This window comes from Brassica oleracea, chromosome C2 (assembly GCF_000695525.1).
Source record: "Brassica oleracea var. oleracea cultivar TO1000 chromosome C2, BOL, whole genome shotgun sequence".
Classification (NCBI taxonomy): Eukaryota; Viridiplantae; Streptophyta; class Magnoliopsida; order Brassicales; family Brassicaceae; genus Brassica; species Brassica oleracea.
In genome coordinates this window covers 40,586,272-40,602,828 of record NC_027749.1, presented here as the reverse complement: position 1 = coordinate 40,602,828, position 16,557 = coordinate 40,586,272, and the positions used below count along the sequence as shown (strand labels likewise).

General features: G+C 35.2%; 4 protein-coding genes across 4 annotated transcripts; 2 read left to right on the top strand and 2 right to left on the bottom strand.

Annotated features, from left to right (window-relative positions):
• Window positions 1-284: 284 nt before the first annotated feature.
• On the top strand, window positions 285-2,061 carry LOC106325747. Its single transcript, XM_013763799.1, has 4 exons — window positions 285-537; window positions 869-1,066; window positions 1,171-1,395; window positions 1,591-2,061. Exons 1-4 carry the CDS (start codon window positions 475-477, stop codon window positions 1,792-1,794), a joined length of 690 nt encoding a protein of 229 aa, XP_013619253.1. The 5' UTR covers window positions 285-474; the 3' UTR covers window positions 1,795-2,061.
• A 1,274-nt stretch (window positions 2,062-3,335) lies between these two features.
• Window positions 3,336-4,409, bottom strand: LOC106326001 (protein TORNADO 2-like). The gene is made up of 2 exons (XM_013764046.1): window positions 3,899-4,409; window positions 3,336-3,636 (listed from the first exon to the last, which is right to left on the bottom strand). The coding sequence occupies exons 1-2, from the start codon at window positions 4,397-4,399 to the stop codon at window positions 3,361-3,363; spliced, it is 777 nt and encodes a 258-aa protein (XP_013619500.1). The 5' UTR covers window positions 4,400-4,409; the 3' UTR covers window positions 3,336-3,360.
• A 12-nt stretch (window positions 4,410-4,421) lies between these two features.
• On the top strand, window positions 4,422-5,338 carry LOC106326002. The gene is made up of 2 exons (XM_013764047.1): window positions 4,422-4,503; window positions 4,675-5,338. Exon 2 carries the CDS (start codon window positions 4,690-4,692, stop codon window positions 5,335-5,337), a length of 648 nt encoding a protein of 215 aa, XP_013619501.1. The 5' UTR covers window positions 4,422-4,503; window positions 4,675-4,689; the 3' UTR covers window position 5,338.
• A 2,343-nt stretch (window positions 5,339-7,681) lies between these two features.
• LOC106325606 (pentatricopeptide repeat-containing protein At5g46680) lies at window positions 7,682-9,562 on the bottom strand. The gene has a single exon (XM_013763652.1). It carries the CDS (start codon window positions 9,446-9,448, stop codon window positions 8,051-8,053), a length of 1,398 nt encoding a protein of 465 aa, XP_013619106.1. The 5' UTR covers window positions 9,449-9,562; the 3' UTR covers window positions 7,682-8,050.
• Between the last annotated feature and the right edge of the window lie 6,995 nt (window positions 9,563-16,557).

Sequence of the window (16,557 nt, the reverse complement as noted above, 5' to 3'; positions counted from 1 at the left end):
ATCTAAAAAGGAATAAAATTAGACTAGATTCATTTTTATTTTTGGAGGAAAAACATTAAATAATAAGACCAAGAAACTTTGACCAAACCAACAAACAACAGAAAGATAGTTTAATAATCAAATGAAAATTCCAAGAAAAGGCCAATGAGAAGGTTGACCCAACGTATCTTAGCCTCGGACTTAAGGTTGGTAAATAGGTTCGGTTTTTAATAACGCAATTTTAGGCTCTGGATTTAGGTTCGGTTAGTCAACATTGGGAGGATTAGAGAAGTTCGAACGACTCCTCTTTTCTCTTCGCTTCTTCTCTCTAAACCCACTCTGCAAAGGACCCCCCATCTCTCTCTACTCTCTCGCTTTCTTAAACCCTTGTCCTTTCTCACATTCTCTCTCTACAATCCTTTTAACCTATTTCTACAAAAGTTCTGGGATTGATTCTGAAAAGCCAGATCCTTTACCGCATTCCAAATTCCAAAAATGGCGATTGAAGACAACAGGAACCCAAATCAAGAAATCAAGCCTAAGAGCAGAAGAATCATTGTACGTTCAATATCATTACATTCTTGACTCTGTTTTCCATTCTTCACTCTGTTTTACAATTTATACTCGCAGTGCTCTTCGAATTCTACTGAATCCATTATCGATTCTAAGATTTGGGTTCTTACTATTGAATTGAAATTTCTACTGGCAACAAGAAAAGTTTTGGTCTTTCCAAAAATTCTTTCAGATTTTCAAATTCCAGTTTCTACTGAAAATGCTCTGTTTTGTGTATAAAAGAACGTCAACATTCAATGCTCTGTTTTGATACGTGGAAGCAATGGTGTTTCTGTTAGACTAACGAGTGATCTTGTTAATGGTTTTTTTCTCTCAGGGAGGTGGTGGACCAGAGGAAGAAGAGAACCAGTGGCCTCCATGGCTGAAACCATTACTGAAAGAAAACTTCTTTGTTCTATGCAACTTTCATGGACACTCACCTAAAAACGAATGCAACATGTATTGTTTGGACTGCACCAATGGCTCGCTTTGCTCTCTCTGTCTTGAACACCACAAGGATCATCGTACCATCCAGGTGCGTTGCGTTTCAAGGAGGATCCAGAAGTTCTCATACATAGATAGATAGCATTTGGCGCAATTCTGATTTTGAATGTTACTGTTCTTGATTTGCGCATGCAGATAAGGAGATTGTCGTATCACCATGTTATAAGGGTCAACGAGATTCAGATGCATTTAGATATCTTGAGCGTTCAGACTTATGTGAACAACAGCGCAAAGGTTGTGTTTTTGAATGAAAGGCCTCAGCTTGAGCGCGTTAGAGGAGTTAGAGTTACTAATGCCTGCGATGTCTGTTCTCGTGGCCTTGCTGACGATTGCTTTTGCTTCTGCTCTCTTGGCTGCAAGGTACAACATTACCCAATCATCATTCTTGTTCTGTTTTTCTTTTTGTGATAAAAAGGACGAATCTTTGGTGTTAGTTGGGTTATAGTAGCTAATCTTTGAGTTGAAATCCTCTGTTTTTGTGATTTCTTGTTTATTTACAGAGAAAAGTGTGAGACTTTTGATTTGGGTCTTCTTTATTGTGGCACTTATTAATAGGTAGCAGGAACTTCTAGAAGCTTTGAGAAGGGACGGGAGCATACAGTAATGGAATCAGAGAATTCGAGCAACATTTCAGGAGTAGAGGATAATGACATTCCAAAGCCACAGAGTGTAAACGCATCAACACCACAACTTCCTACTTCTACTTCTTTGAGAAAAAGACCAAGAAAGGCTATCCCTCAACGATCTCCACTGCAATGAGGTTAGATCGCAATGACGAAGAAGGTTGTATTACATTCCAAGGCTTCTTATTATATATTAGACATCCTGAAAAGAGATAGTAGCTCAATACAAGACACAACATAAATGGTTTTAACATTGGTCTTACTCCAAAGGAGGGCCTTAGGTTCGTAGTCATCGAATTAGTAAGTGTTATATATATGATATCTCAATGTGATGATGCAAATGAGGCTAGACAAGGAGTAAACAAGACACAGCATAAAAGGCTGAGAGGTTTACGCTCTCACATTCCCATTTTTTTTTTTCCCAAATTATGTTATATTAATATTAAGGCCCAGAGCCCAAATACCTCAGTACCCAACAAAAACCACATAAAACCAATGGGCTACAAACGATAAGGCCTAAACCCAAATACACAAAAACGGGCTCCAGGCCCAATATCTAAAGACAGCAAACCAGCGGCCCAAGGCCCAAGCGAGAAACAGATGTCGGCCGCTTCTATTGCGAGCCGCAACCTCACGTCCTCAACAACTGCCACCGGAGAATCACCACCGACTCACCGCGCCACACCGGAACACTTAGGCTCCTCACCTTCTTCACCGCGACCGCCAAACCTCCCCGGTACGTCTAATCTCAGAGAGAATCAATCGTGACCGAGATCTCATCCGCGCAAGTTCAAAACAGAGACCAAGGAGGAGGCTTCGCTCAAACATCAACCTTTCCACCGGATGTCATCCATCGTCTTCCGACGAAAGCTCATCCAACAAACCCGAGCCAAACTTAACTTTTGAGCACACCTAGTGAACAAAACAAAAAAAGAAAAGAGACTAAACCCTATAAAGGAGCTAAGGGACCAGAAGCCGGCAACAATGAAGCTGTAAGAGCCTCCACGTTCCGGGAACTTAGCCGACGCCACAGAGCTGAAGAAGCCTCCATAACCCGGAAACTTTGACGGCGATGCAAGAGCTGTGGAAGCCTCTACAACCCGGAACCAATACCAACGCTGAAATGAAGATCTGGCTGATCTAACTCCTCGCCGCGAATCCAGAGGAAGAAGCTCTGCAAAGAAAAGAAGTCGTCCCTGGACCAAACCCTAACCCAGATCCGCGCGCATGTCAGAGAGAATCGACAGATCGGAGTCAACACATGAAGACTTGAACGGAATAACAAAGAAAGGAGCCATCGGCGCCGGTACGCGCTCGGACGCGCCACCGGACGCCATGTCTCTCCTTTCGCTTTCTCTCTCCTTCGTCGCTAACTAACTATGATTTTGATTCCCATTTTTATTATGTCAAATATATATATATATATATATATATATATATATATATTTTTTTTTTTATTATTATTATGTCAAATATAATCATAATAATTAACAAATGCGAAGTTTTGCAAATCCAAACCAAAGATGTTTACAAAAGATTCTTCCAGTTACACAAAATGTTCTGGTAGTGCATATATATATAAAATTAAAAAAGACTACATGGGTCAAAACGTAAAGACACTAAATTAGGAACATAATGGTTTTGCAACTTAACTTCCCATCCGTATCATGTATAACCCTGCTTATACATTCTGAATATATCCTCAGTTCTCGAGTTTTCGTAATGCACAGCAACCAATTATATAAACGATTATCAACCCAATAAGCGCCACAAGGAGAAAAATATCTGCTTCTAACCAATCTATCTTGAGATTTGCGAGCAAACCAGCTTTGCAGGAATTACAACTGTAGCACAAAGTGTTTTGATCATTGCTCCACTGTAGACAATCCATATCTACATGCAATGATATAGGACTTATCCAGTATGTAGCGTTCACGAACGTGTAGCCACATTTTGTTGGGGGCTTGCAGCAACCAGACTGAAAAATAAACAAACGGGTTAGATTTAAATAAAATTAAAATGTGGGAAAAAGTTGTTCGGGTGACTTATTAGCCGGTCCTGAACATAAATAAATGAATTATTAGTTTTGAAATATTTTAAGAGTTTTGTATAAATAGATAAAAACTTCCAAATTTCTTTAATATTTTCTAATTATTTTTTTAGTAAATTGTCTTTTTCTAGTTTTTGTTAGGACAAGCATGTAAGAGCATGTTCAATGGAAGTCACTAAAATACACTTACTTGAATGGGACTAAGATAAGCATTGAAGAAATCTTGAGCCAAACTGGACCTCTGGTTTAAGTCAGGACAAATACTAGTAGTACTCAAACAAGCACGGATCCTTTCCCATTTATAAGATCTCTGAACTCGTCGACGTAAGAAACCAGAAAAATCTTCAAGACTATACTCAAGATAAGCTCTGCTTATTGGTTGTGGACGACCAGAGCCTCTGAGGGTAACCATGTAAATAAATCCGACAAGAACACCTAAAAGTACGACGAGAGCAAGCATGGCAATTAAGTAAACAACGAGGAGCCAAGTGATCCTCCAGAACCCTCCTATGAGACCAGCAAGACCCACAAGAAGTATAAAGATTCCGAGTATTATTACTGGCCACTGAAGAAGCATGACGCAGGAGTTTACAGTTCCGGTGGTGAGCCAGATCCCGGCACCGATGACCGGAATTGAGAGGAGGACGGCGATGAAGTTTATGCAACCGATTATATTGTTTCTCAAAGGCATGTTTTTTTGTTTGTTTGGTTTGAGAAACAGATACAGGATGAACGTAATAACTTAGAGTGAAAGAGTTCAAATAAATAGCACAACGGCTCAAGAGCAAGAGAGAGGTGAATAGTGTTATGTACAATGTTTTTGTTAGTTTTAGAGGATGATAATAACTCGGAGGTGAAATGTATTGTATATCAATGGGATAACGTAACTATTTGAAAAGAAGAAAAAGAAGGTGGATTGTTTGGAATCTCCCCTCAGCTCGGTCTGATGAAGCGCTAACCCTGCAGATTGTTCTCACAACCATGCAACCTCCAGAGGAATCTAGGGGGAATGACATCTTCCTGTGGCGTAGTGGGGATTGGTCCTTCTCGAAAAGGTTCTCTTCTAAAGCAATTTGGAATGTTCTGAGACAGAGATCCCCTGCTGTTCCCTGGTGTGATCTTGTCTGGTTTAAAGAAGCGGTCCCGAGGTACTCTTTTGTATCTTGGATGACGATGGTAGAAAGGTTGCCTACTAGAGATAGGCTCATCTCCTGGGGAATGTCTGTCCCAGCAGCTTGTCCCCTGTGCTCCTTAGCAAATGAATCACATGACCATTTGTTCTTCAATTGTGTCTTCTCCACCGCGGTTTGGTCTCATTATACTGGATGGATGTTCGCTGCAGCTCCGGCCTCCCCTGCAGCTGTTTTGGCTATTCTTGATCAGCCTCATATTTTCTCTTGCTCAGGTGCTGCGGTTATACTAAAACTCTTGATGCAGGTCATCGTCTACAATCTCTGGACAGAAAGGAACCATCGCATTTTCAGGCAAAGCTCTTCATCAGAAGCCGCAATCATCAGCAAGGTCGATCGCTCTATCAAGGACCGCCTTCTGTCTCTGCCTCCACCGCGCGAGGGCTCCATCTCCTTCCTGCTGCTGTATCTCACCTCTCGCTCACTGTTTCCGCCTTAGTTCTCTCTACTATTTAAGTTCTTTAAGTTATTCTGACTTTATCTTTTCTCACAAGAGAAAGAAATCAAAACATATTTATTACATGTTTGAATATAATCATCAGAATTAGTATATATTTTCAAAAAATTAAAAATCTTATATATGATTTTAGTGAAGCCATATATAAGAATATAAATTGATGACAAATCTTATTTAATATTCTTATCTTACTTATATTTAAGGTGAGTAACATATGATCTTTCCTTTTAGTGATTTAAGCAAAATTATGAAATAAGTTATTTTAAATAACAACTTTTCCTTTGAAAACATATCTACAGGTCATTAAGTCCTGCTCACCCTTCTGATCACGTTTGTGCTTTTAGAAAATGATAGATCTTTTGCCAGAATTTGGTGCAAAACTGATGATCTTCATTCTTGAGTGTCTTTACAATAATGAATTAACTTTTCCTTACAGTTTGTATAAGATGTTTGATAAAAGCTGTTAGTGATATTAAATTAACACACCATTTTAACATAAAATAACAAACTTAGAAGTATAATAAAAACGTAACAAGAAATATATAAAGTCAGTTCCTAATTTGCTAATAACAATAAAAATCTCCAAATAAGCAAATATCATATCTGTTTCTGAATGCAATGCACTTGCTGAAAATTGACTTTCTTTACTAACAGAAAAAAAACAACAACATCTATATGACTATATTTAGTATTCTTTTATGGATGCATGCTTGAGTGGACATCTGCACTTGCTTGAATTTGGAAAAGTACATTTTATACTTCACGACAATGCGTAAGCAATATCTATTTTTTGGTGTTACATTACACGATTAATTCATTGTTATAAACTGTAAAAAGGCGCATTGATGAAAAGGCAAACACACAGATTACGTAATCTCTTATCAAACCATTTACAATGGATGTATTGGATAAACCGTAGTTAAATTCTAAGAAAAACACAGTTAAATTTGTTAATCTTTTTTTGAACAATTAAATTTGTTTAATCTATTGTCAACTTTTTTTGTTTAATCAGCTGAATAAAAAAATCGGAACCAATAACACCATATGGCAAACTATAAAACGACAAAAAGCTAACCCCACAAGTATGTTAGTTTCCATTGAGTAATTTCATGTTTATATTAGTTACTTAAATCTTAAAAATTGATTTAAAATATTAGTAAATATAATTATTCAAGATTAAATTACTTTATAATAAAATAATTTTAACTTCAGTTTTAAAATTTATTATTTATATTTTGTAAATAGATGTTTATTCTATTTGATTTAGACATAAAGTATTTTTATAATCAATCATTTTCATTAATATGCAATTAAAAAATATTTGTAAAAAAAAATTATGAAATAAAAATAGAAGAGTAAAATGTTGAATTTTATTAAAATTATTGTAGATAAAATTGAATGTGTGTTAGCTATTAGATGAAAATGTATAAAAGATGATACATAATGTTAAAAGTTTATAAAGAAACTGAATACAAAATATATTGTACATAGTCTAAGTACATAAACTATAATCTAGATATTAGATTTTAAACCGCTCCAAGCGCAGATTTATTCTTAAAATTAAATAAATGAATTTTGTATAAGATAGTGTATAGGTATAGTCACATTTATCCGGAACCGCGAACTAAATCGTATCAAACTGAAAGAAAAAGAACAAAACCAAATTGAACTGAACAGTTTACAAAAAAAAAAAAAAATTGAACTGAATTTCATAAATAACCGAGTAGATCATATATTTCTAGAACCTAAAAATTGGAATCGAACAAATAACTAAATGGGTACATGAATTTTGAAAATACATATTATATAATTGTTTATCAATGAATGGGTATAAGATAGAGTTTCTTTAATTTAGTGCAGAACTGAACCAAGATGAACCATAGACATCTCAAGACTAGTCTTGGCTACAGCCTCGATTTAATGTGGGACAAAACTCTTTTTCTCCGGTTAATCTGGCTGATATATGTGAATAGTAAACCTCTTTGGGTGGAATAGGTTAAGCCTTACAAAATCAAAGGTGGAAATTTCTGGACATTGGACGAGAGCAAGCAATCTTCTTGGACGTGGAAGTCTTTAGAAGTCCTTCGACCACCATTAACACCCGCTTCCTAAATAGAGTTGGTGTCACATATCTAATGTGCATCGTCTAAGTTTTTGAACAGATTACTTGAAGATTTCTGATCTGTGGAACTAAATACTGGGGAATATATTCCACCAAAATAAGCTATAAGAGATTTGTTTCTCAGAAGTCAACTGATCTCAAAAGTCATTATATATATATATATATATATATATATATATATATATATATATTGCTGAACCTACATAGAGTTTATGAACTGTTCATAGCTAGAATCTTGTACAGAAGCTATCTCTTTCAATCAAACCAATCCTAAGCTAATACATCTCTCCAGCCAAAATCCACCCAATAGTTATATTTACAAGAGAGAAAAAACAAGAATCTTTACGTAAGGACGAAACAAGAATCTTTACATACTTTTCACCACATGTTGATATGAAAAAACTAATTAATCAGACGTTTACACTATAACTTGAGATGTCTGAAGATAGGACTCCATTGATGCAGACGAAAGAAGACTCTCTAGCTCCAAGAGTGACTTCTCAAATCTCAACTAGAATCTAGTATAAATAGATCAAGAACTTTCCTCTAATCTCTATAGTACCTTTCAGTGTCTTAAGGATCCGCTATTGCATTGCTCTTTATAGCCGCTTTAAATTTGTGATGCGTCTTCCTCGCTGCCTGGTAAGATACCGTCATCCGCAAACCCGACAACACAGCTCGTCTAGCCGATGACGGAATCTTCATTCCTTTATTGTAAAACAACAATAACAGCTTCGAAGCGCACACAAGCCGTCCATCTTTGCATAGATTATGCACAACAGAAGTGTAAGTAAACTCATCTCTAATCTCCATCGACGAAAACAACCTCATGGCACGGTCTACATGACCCGCTTTGCACAACCCATCGATCAAACAGTTACAAGTGACGACACTAGGCTGCATCCCCATCTCTCCCAAACAAGCCAAATGCTTCTCAGCTCCTCCAGTATGTCCTATACTCAACAAACCATTGACGATAATCGTGTGCGTGTAGTCATCAGGCTTCAATCCTTTCCGCTCAATCTCTTCCAACAGATCATCCACTGCATCCAAGTTCCCATCTTTAAAATAAAGATTCAACAACGTGTTGTAAGAAACAATATCTCCACTCCGTCTACCGCTTCTCACCAGCTCATGCATACACTGATACGCTTCCTCTGCTCTCCCGGTCTTAATCAAAGCACTAACAACTGCACAGCTCGCGTACCCGTCAAACGTATACCCTTCCTTCTTCATCTTCAAGAACAGCTTCAGCCCCTTTTCAATCATCTTCGTCTTAAAATACATTTTTAGCATCGTCGTGTACGTAACAGCATTAGGAGTGTACCCGGCTCTCTCGAGCTCCCTCAGCATCCAATTCGCGGAGCTAACTCTTCTTGATCTACAAAGACCGTTGATGAGAATGTTGTAAGTCATGAGCTCGGGCTTAACCCGGCTCTTTATGTACTTAAAGAGCTCAACAGCATTATCTATATGCCCACTCTTGCAAAGCGCGTCGAGAAGAATGTTGTAAGTGTCAACACGAGGAGACAGCCCAGCGAGGTGAACATCCTCGTTCAGAATCCGAAACGCGTCTCCGTGTCTCCCTAGCTTGAAGTAGAGAGACATGAGAGTGTTGTAACTCCGCATATCTGGAGATAAACCTGAGCGAAGCATTTCGTCGAACAGTTGGTGGGCGCGAGTTAGCAATAGCTGTTTCGCAGCTCCAGAGATGAGGGAATTGTATGTAGAGACGTCTGGTTTGATTCCGGCTTCTCTCATACGATGTGTTACGGCGTAAGCTTCGTCGATGCCGACGAAACGAGAGTAGCCGTTGATTAAGGAGTTGTAAGTGATGACGTTGGGGAGGACACCTAGTCTGATTCCGTCTATGAGTAATGATTCTGCTTTCTGCAAGTTTCGAGATTTGCAGAGGGAATCGATGCAGATGTTTAGTAGCTTCGTGGAGGTTTTCATTAATCCATGAACCATTTTTGTCCATGAGTGGTGGGGAAAGGTACGGTTTTTAAGTGGTTTTGTAGCATGGAAACGTGAGGATCACGGATTTTGATAGATATGGAAAAAAAAAAAAATCAAGATTTCAGAATTAACGAAAACATAAAGAATTCAAAAGAGAATACAAATGTAAATGGACAAATCTCCAAAATAGCACATGTCTAAGTTTATATCACAAAAATAACACTCAAAAACTAAAATGACCAAAATAGCACCTTTTTAAGTTTATCATTTGAAAATTTTAATTTTTATTTTTCAAAATTTGAAATCTTATCCCCAAAACCTCATTTCTCAACTCTAAACCCTAAACCCTAAACTCTAAACCCTAAACACTAAACCCTAAACCCTAAACCCTAAACCCTAAAATATAAACCCTAAACCCTAAACCCTAAACCCTAAACCCTAAATCCTAAACCCCACCCTTTAACTCTAAACCCTAAGTTTGTGACTTTTGATAAAACATTAAGTGCTATTTTTGTGACTTTTGACCTTGAGTGCTAGTTTGGGAACAAAAACTTGATTTAGTGCTATTTTTGTCTTTTTCTCAATGTAAAATGGTTCTGAAATAATAATGGAGATTATCTTTTTTTTTTCTCTTTTATAAGAAACTAGAGATTTTTCCCGGGCTACGCCCGGGATTTTCTCCTATATTGTAATTTTATTTAGTTTATTATGGAGTTTAGATTTGACTACATATTTTATACTTAGACTGGATATGCTATATAAATTATTAAACAAATTTGCAATTATTTGTATTGATTTTATTGACTAAATTTTAAAATTATTAAAATTTAATTTTTTTTCTTTCTATATCAAAATACATATAAGTTGGTAACCAAACTGAATAAAAAAAATTAGTTCAAATTAAATTATTCGTTTATCTTCTAAAGTTGTAGAATTTATAACTTGAATTTATAACTTAACATTTGTATTTGTAAATGTACATTAGAATCAATTATAAATTACAAAATAATAGAAAAATCTAAATTTATTTGGAAATCTTAAATTTATTTTATGTATCAATTGTTTTCCAATGAATTCAAAATGGTTAAAACTCACAATTTGTTGTGTATTTTTTAGGAATTTGTATATAGAATGGTCAGAAAAATGGACTGGCAGTTATTAAACTTTATAGTAATGTTCAGAAATCTATTTTATTTTGATTCTTTTTATGTTAAATAATTGATAAATTTACAAATGATTTAACCATTGTTATGGTTTTAGAATTATTGAGTTCACATTTATAGGTCTTTTGTCCTAAAAAAGAAGTACAAACCAACATATTAACGGGCTTCTTACTTCGTTTATTTCAGTTGAGAAATTAAGTTAATTGGTCTAACTAAGTTCACAGCTAGGCAAACATGGTTTGATATACATATTGAAAATGTTTTCTAAGTGACCAAGAAAAAAAATCTGTAGAAAATTTGTCAAATAGCATTGATGAAATCTCAGCAGAAATAGAATAAATGAAATTAGTTAACATGGTTTCTGTTTAACATAGCCCATGAATTAAATCTGTTATTTTTATGCAAAACCGAACTATCTTATGATCAGCGATAAGTTAAGTCAAACTGTAACCAAAACTACAAAAGAGTATTGTCATCCAAACCTCGGCATAGTTCATGAGAAAACAATACAAATGAAAATATGACATAATTAAGCAAAACCAAACCATTGAAAAAATCAGGCTTCTATCAAAAACCTGACATTTTCCTTCAGAAATAAGCTAAGCTTCTTTGTCGGAAAATAAGATCACTCAGTCATGCTTACTAAGTGAGGAACATATGCCCTTCTTTCTTGACATCGTCCTCCTCATCTACTACCAGCTTTTATTTTCTCTTTTTTGGTTGTAAATGCATTCTAAAATAATTTTTTTTTTATCATTGGATACAATCTAATTTGTTGGGTTAATTTTCCATAAACTTAGAAACTGTCGTATTCAGTTGTTATTTAACTAAATACCTTATTAATTATTGTTCAGTTAATTTGGAAGGCCAAACTAAATTTAGTCGTTACTTATCATTGCCACCACCCATGCAATTGCTAAATAAATCTCAAATTTATTTCAACAAATTTTTTTACACAAACATATATATACACACACATTGCAGTCATCATCCCTATCTTTTGTAGTTTCTTCTCTTTTTGTTTGTCTATTTTTGCAGAGTATATAATGGTTTTGTTTACACTATTTATATTACTAAAACTAAATTTACACTAAAACTATTTTATACTAAAATATATTTTAATTTTATAAAAAAAAAAAAAATTACTTCAGTTTTGTTGGTTTGAGTTGAAAAGAACATGCACATTTTTTTTGTTAGACACAAAATTATTAAATTAAAAACCTAAAGAAAATGTAATGATTTATATTTTTTTCTATTTGATCTCTATTGCAATTTGATATAGTTGAAGAAAATCTAAAGTAATAATAACTAATATTTTTTTTATTTCTAAGAGTATCAAATTTTTATACTATTACAATAACTAATTTTTCTCCGATAATAATACACCACCTCCAACCTAAATGAGTCGAAAATCAAATATAATGTGATAAAATTATAAATAATTATACTTTAAAGTAATATAAAAGTTTCAATAATGTCATAAATAATAATTATTATATATTTTGTAACAAAAAATGATGTTTTATAATCTATGTTTTCAGTTTATATTAGATATTCAATTTATAATGAAATTTTCTTAATTTAATTTTTAGTGCTTTACCAATTATGTTTTGTAAATTATTTTAGCATTTGTTGAATTTTTTATAATAAATTATTTGTTGGAAATGTCGCTCATGCTATTTGAAAATATTTTTACAAAATGTTATAAATTAATAAAGTATTACATTTCTAGCACAATTTTATTGGAGTTTCATATCATAGCAAAGAATATGTCATCGTATATTCCAGACCTAAGACCATCTTCAATGGAGTAAACTCAAACTCTATTATAGAGTTACTCTATTTTAGAGTAGAAAATAGAATGATGAACATAAAAAAATATTACTCTATATTTGGAGTAAACCTATTTTTCACTCTATTATAGAGTGGGAAATAGAGTACCATTGGAGCATTTTTTACTCTAAACTCTATTTTAGATTGAAAAATAGAGTGGGGTTGGAAATGCTCTAAACAATCAAAGAATATGTCATCAAGCAAATAATTATACACACTTAAACTGCAAAAAAATCATGATTTATTTTTGTACTCTTATACATTTGTTTTTGAAAAAATTGGTACTCTGATTCTGTTATACTTTTCCCCCTAAATTTTGATTTAGATATTGTGAAAGAAGAAATAATTAACTCAATGTAATAGAGTAAATGTTTTAATTAGATACACAATATAAAAGTTAGTATTGTTTGTTACAGCTATACTTTCTTATGTTTGCTTTTTCTTTTTTTGGTTGAACATCATGTTTTCTCATTTAATGATCAAATTATTATCATGTATCAAACATATATTTTTATTATAACTTGGATTGAAGAATTTGTAGAGATTACATAGCAAAGTTGTGTATATCAAAAGCATCATGCCATTCTCTGTGTCTCTCATCGAGACAACCAAGAACCAAACCAACTATACCATCACCACCTGCCACCTATCCTCATATCATTGCCACTGAAACCACCTGTCACCTATCCTCATCATCACCTGAGGTCAGAATGTCTTACAGACCTGTTGTCTCCATGCGATATACATTCTTAGCACATGCACACATTACAACTTTTGAGCTGAATTCTAATTTTGTTTGGTGAAAGAACTCTTTCGATTTTGTTACATACACTGCAGCAAAGAAAGAAGCTACCAACGAAAAAAATTACTGCATCATAAACAAATGGAGATATTAAAAACTACGTCAATCAGAGAAACGAAAGCTACATATCGACAGTGTAGACGAATCAAAACCTGGCTCGTCTCTTGTAGAATCCTGATGTTTCTTGTTACAATTTGGATTGAAGAATTTTTAGAGCGTACAGAGCCAAGTTGTATCGAGACAACCGAACCAATTGTATCATCACCACCTGCCACCTATCATCATCATCATTGCCACTAACTTAAAAAATCTAATTACCATAACCTAAAGGTTAAAGATGTATATATATTACTCACCATGATATGCGTCCTTTCTTTGAACTCTCTGGCACATTCATCTAGTTTTTCTGCAAACACGTCAAACCGTAAAGTCCAAATTCATGGGCTTTCAGTTATGTAAGATCAAATACCTGTGATTGTATAACCAACTTGAGCTCATAAAGCAAGTACAATAATCATAAAAGCAAGCAACAACGATCCAAGTAATAAAATTTATGTATTTTCATGATAAGAAAAGTGTAAACGTTTTTCATGTATTAAGAATTTTTTTGACACATCAATGACAATCTTTAAAGCTAAAAGATTGTATAACTTTCACCAATTACAATCAGAGAAAGAAGATTTGATCATGACAGAACACTAAGAATCTCGTGGCTCTAAAACCCACATAGCTCGGACCATATACTTTAAAACAAAGTGATTCCATCCACAATCTAAACCCAAATCATGTGAAGTAGATTAAAGATCCTCTTCATATAAGTAAAGAAATAGCGAACCCAAAACCTTGAATTAAGTTCATTTTAACCAACATCAATGTAGATGCAAAGTTGAAGTTAGGTGAGCTCAAAAGTTAGATCTTTAATATCTGATACAAAAATCAGAGTTGGAAAATATAGGTAAGAGAATATTAAGAGGAGAACCTTTCTATTAAGCAGGGATCATATCAACCCCATGAGTATTCCGCTTCGATCATTAATCTGACTCCAGTAACGGCAACTTCCGAAATGTACCATGAACAAAGGGCTTATTAAAAGAGAAATAAATACAGCATAATAATATTCTAAGCAGAGGTGAAATAGAACGATACGACAAATAAAAGGAATAATTTTGATAATGGTTCTATAGTACCTCTTGAGCCAGATAACAAAGCCTTCGTTCCCTTGTATCATAAAAGAAGGAAAAGTCTGAAGGATCATCATAAGGAATGTATGTAGGTTTGAAGGACGCAAAATCAGCAAGGTAAAGCCAGTTCCCAGAAGTGACCAAGACGTTCTCGCACTTGATATCACCTAAAAATGGTGCAAATTCACACACATCACAAATTTACTTCACCATCATGAGGATCATATACTCACAAACTATCAAACCTTACCATGACATATATCCTTCTCATGGCACTGCTTCACTGCAAGAAGTAACTGCAGAAGAAAAAAACCAAAGTTCAGTAAACAGGATGCTTTATAAAAAAGCCTCAAATAGAGTGATGCAAGACAGAGAAGAAGACCTGAAACGCCAACCATTTCTTCTCCACAAGACTGAGGAAAGGCCGAGTACTCAACCTAAAGTCGGCTGCTTTCCTTTCTGGTTCACAATTCTCAAGCTTTTGATGATTCAATCTGTTCTTGTGCTGATCCACTCTGAAAGAAAACAAAAGTTTGACTAAATTTTATTAGCATAGTTTGAGTGGAAACCCGAGAAAAAACTCGGGAAAGGAAACAACTTGCTCGAATTCAAAGTGGAATCAATTAAATTTTGCCGTCATCATTTTCATCTTTCTCGATCGAAAGTGGTGAGTTCCTCTTAATCAGCTAGAAAAAGGATCACTGAGCAGTATAAAGGAGCCAAACAAAAAAATAACAAAAAGAATGTGGATCTTAGATTAGTAAAATATTTGAGCAGACAATCTGATAGCAAGGTGAAAAGGATATAAACCGCGGGATAAAAGGCGGTGTTTCGGGAAGGACTGAACCTAGTGCAGCCGAATATGATGATGTAGTGGAGACGTCGACGATCTTGTTTGTTGCTCTTGCTTTGATGCTCAGACTCGCCGAACCGAAACGGGATCGAAACAGAGGAGCCGCGAATCGCAAAGACGAAGATCACCGTCGGAGTCGATGATAGCTGGAACTCATGGAATCATCGATCTTCATGCACTTGAAGTGTCTGCTGGCTCCCCCACCTCAAGTTCGAGAGCGTGAAATTATGGAGACTCTTCGGTGGCTCCGGTCTCGTCAGTCATCTCAATATCCATTGACATCAATATTTGGGCTCAAAAAAATAAAGGAAGCCTAACAACCCACACCCGAGATGACGTGTCAAAAAAAAATCTTCTCATTGGTTGATTTTTGTTGTCGACGTGGACAACCTCCCTACTCCTCGTATAACCCTTTTAATATAGTATAGATATCATTTATCTATTTTACTTTATATTTAAAAGAATCTATTAGACCATCAGCATTAGTGAACCCCATGGAAAGGGTTCACAAAGCATTTTTTTATTATTTTTTTTTCTGTTTGATTTTTGTTTTAAAAAAAAAATATATTAATAGGACCAATCGCGGGCCGCCACGTGTCGTGGGGTCCGCGCTACAGTGATGATCCGGGTTCACTGGAGTGAACTCCTAAGAGACAGATTCATAGCTTTTGTTTATTTTGATATTTTTTTTTTTGAAAACTTGGAGTTCACTCCCAATGCTGATGCCCTTAGAACTATGGCCTGATCTGAAATTATGAGACTTGAAACATTTCTTTAAAAACTTTTTTCTTTTCATGATTTGGGAGCTTATGCCATACAAAAAATCTCTAAAATTTTTGGAGACCAAGACGAATGTTTCAAACCCACTGTGCCTTGATCCGGCCTTGGTTATAACATGTCTCATATAGTTCTCGTATTTTTTTTAAAAAAATAGTAAAATCTATATATATATATAAAAGAAGGTTTGGATCCCTCCCAGGCTATCCACGTCAGCTGACAGGTCACAAATTCGTGTGATACTGTTGCGACACGTATGAAACGCATCGTTTCATTATCATGCACTTATCATAATTGCGGGCTTCGCTTTGGGCTTTATTTCGTGCGTACGTTTGCGACCCATCGACCACAAATGTCGAAGGAAACCCTAATCAGTTGCGATGCGAAACCTTCGTGTTCTTCGTTTCTCTTCGATCGGCAGCCGGTGATGTATGGTTTTGAGAGATTGGAAAGCTATAACGGTGCGTAGGGATGTCAAGTTGGGCGGCCCACACCCAAATGGGTGTGTACAG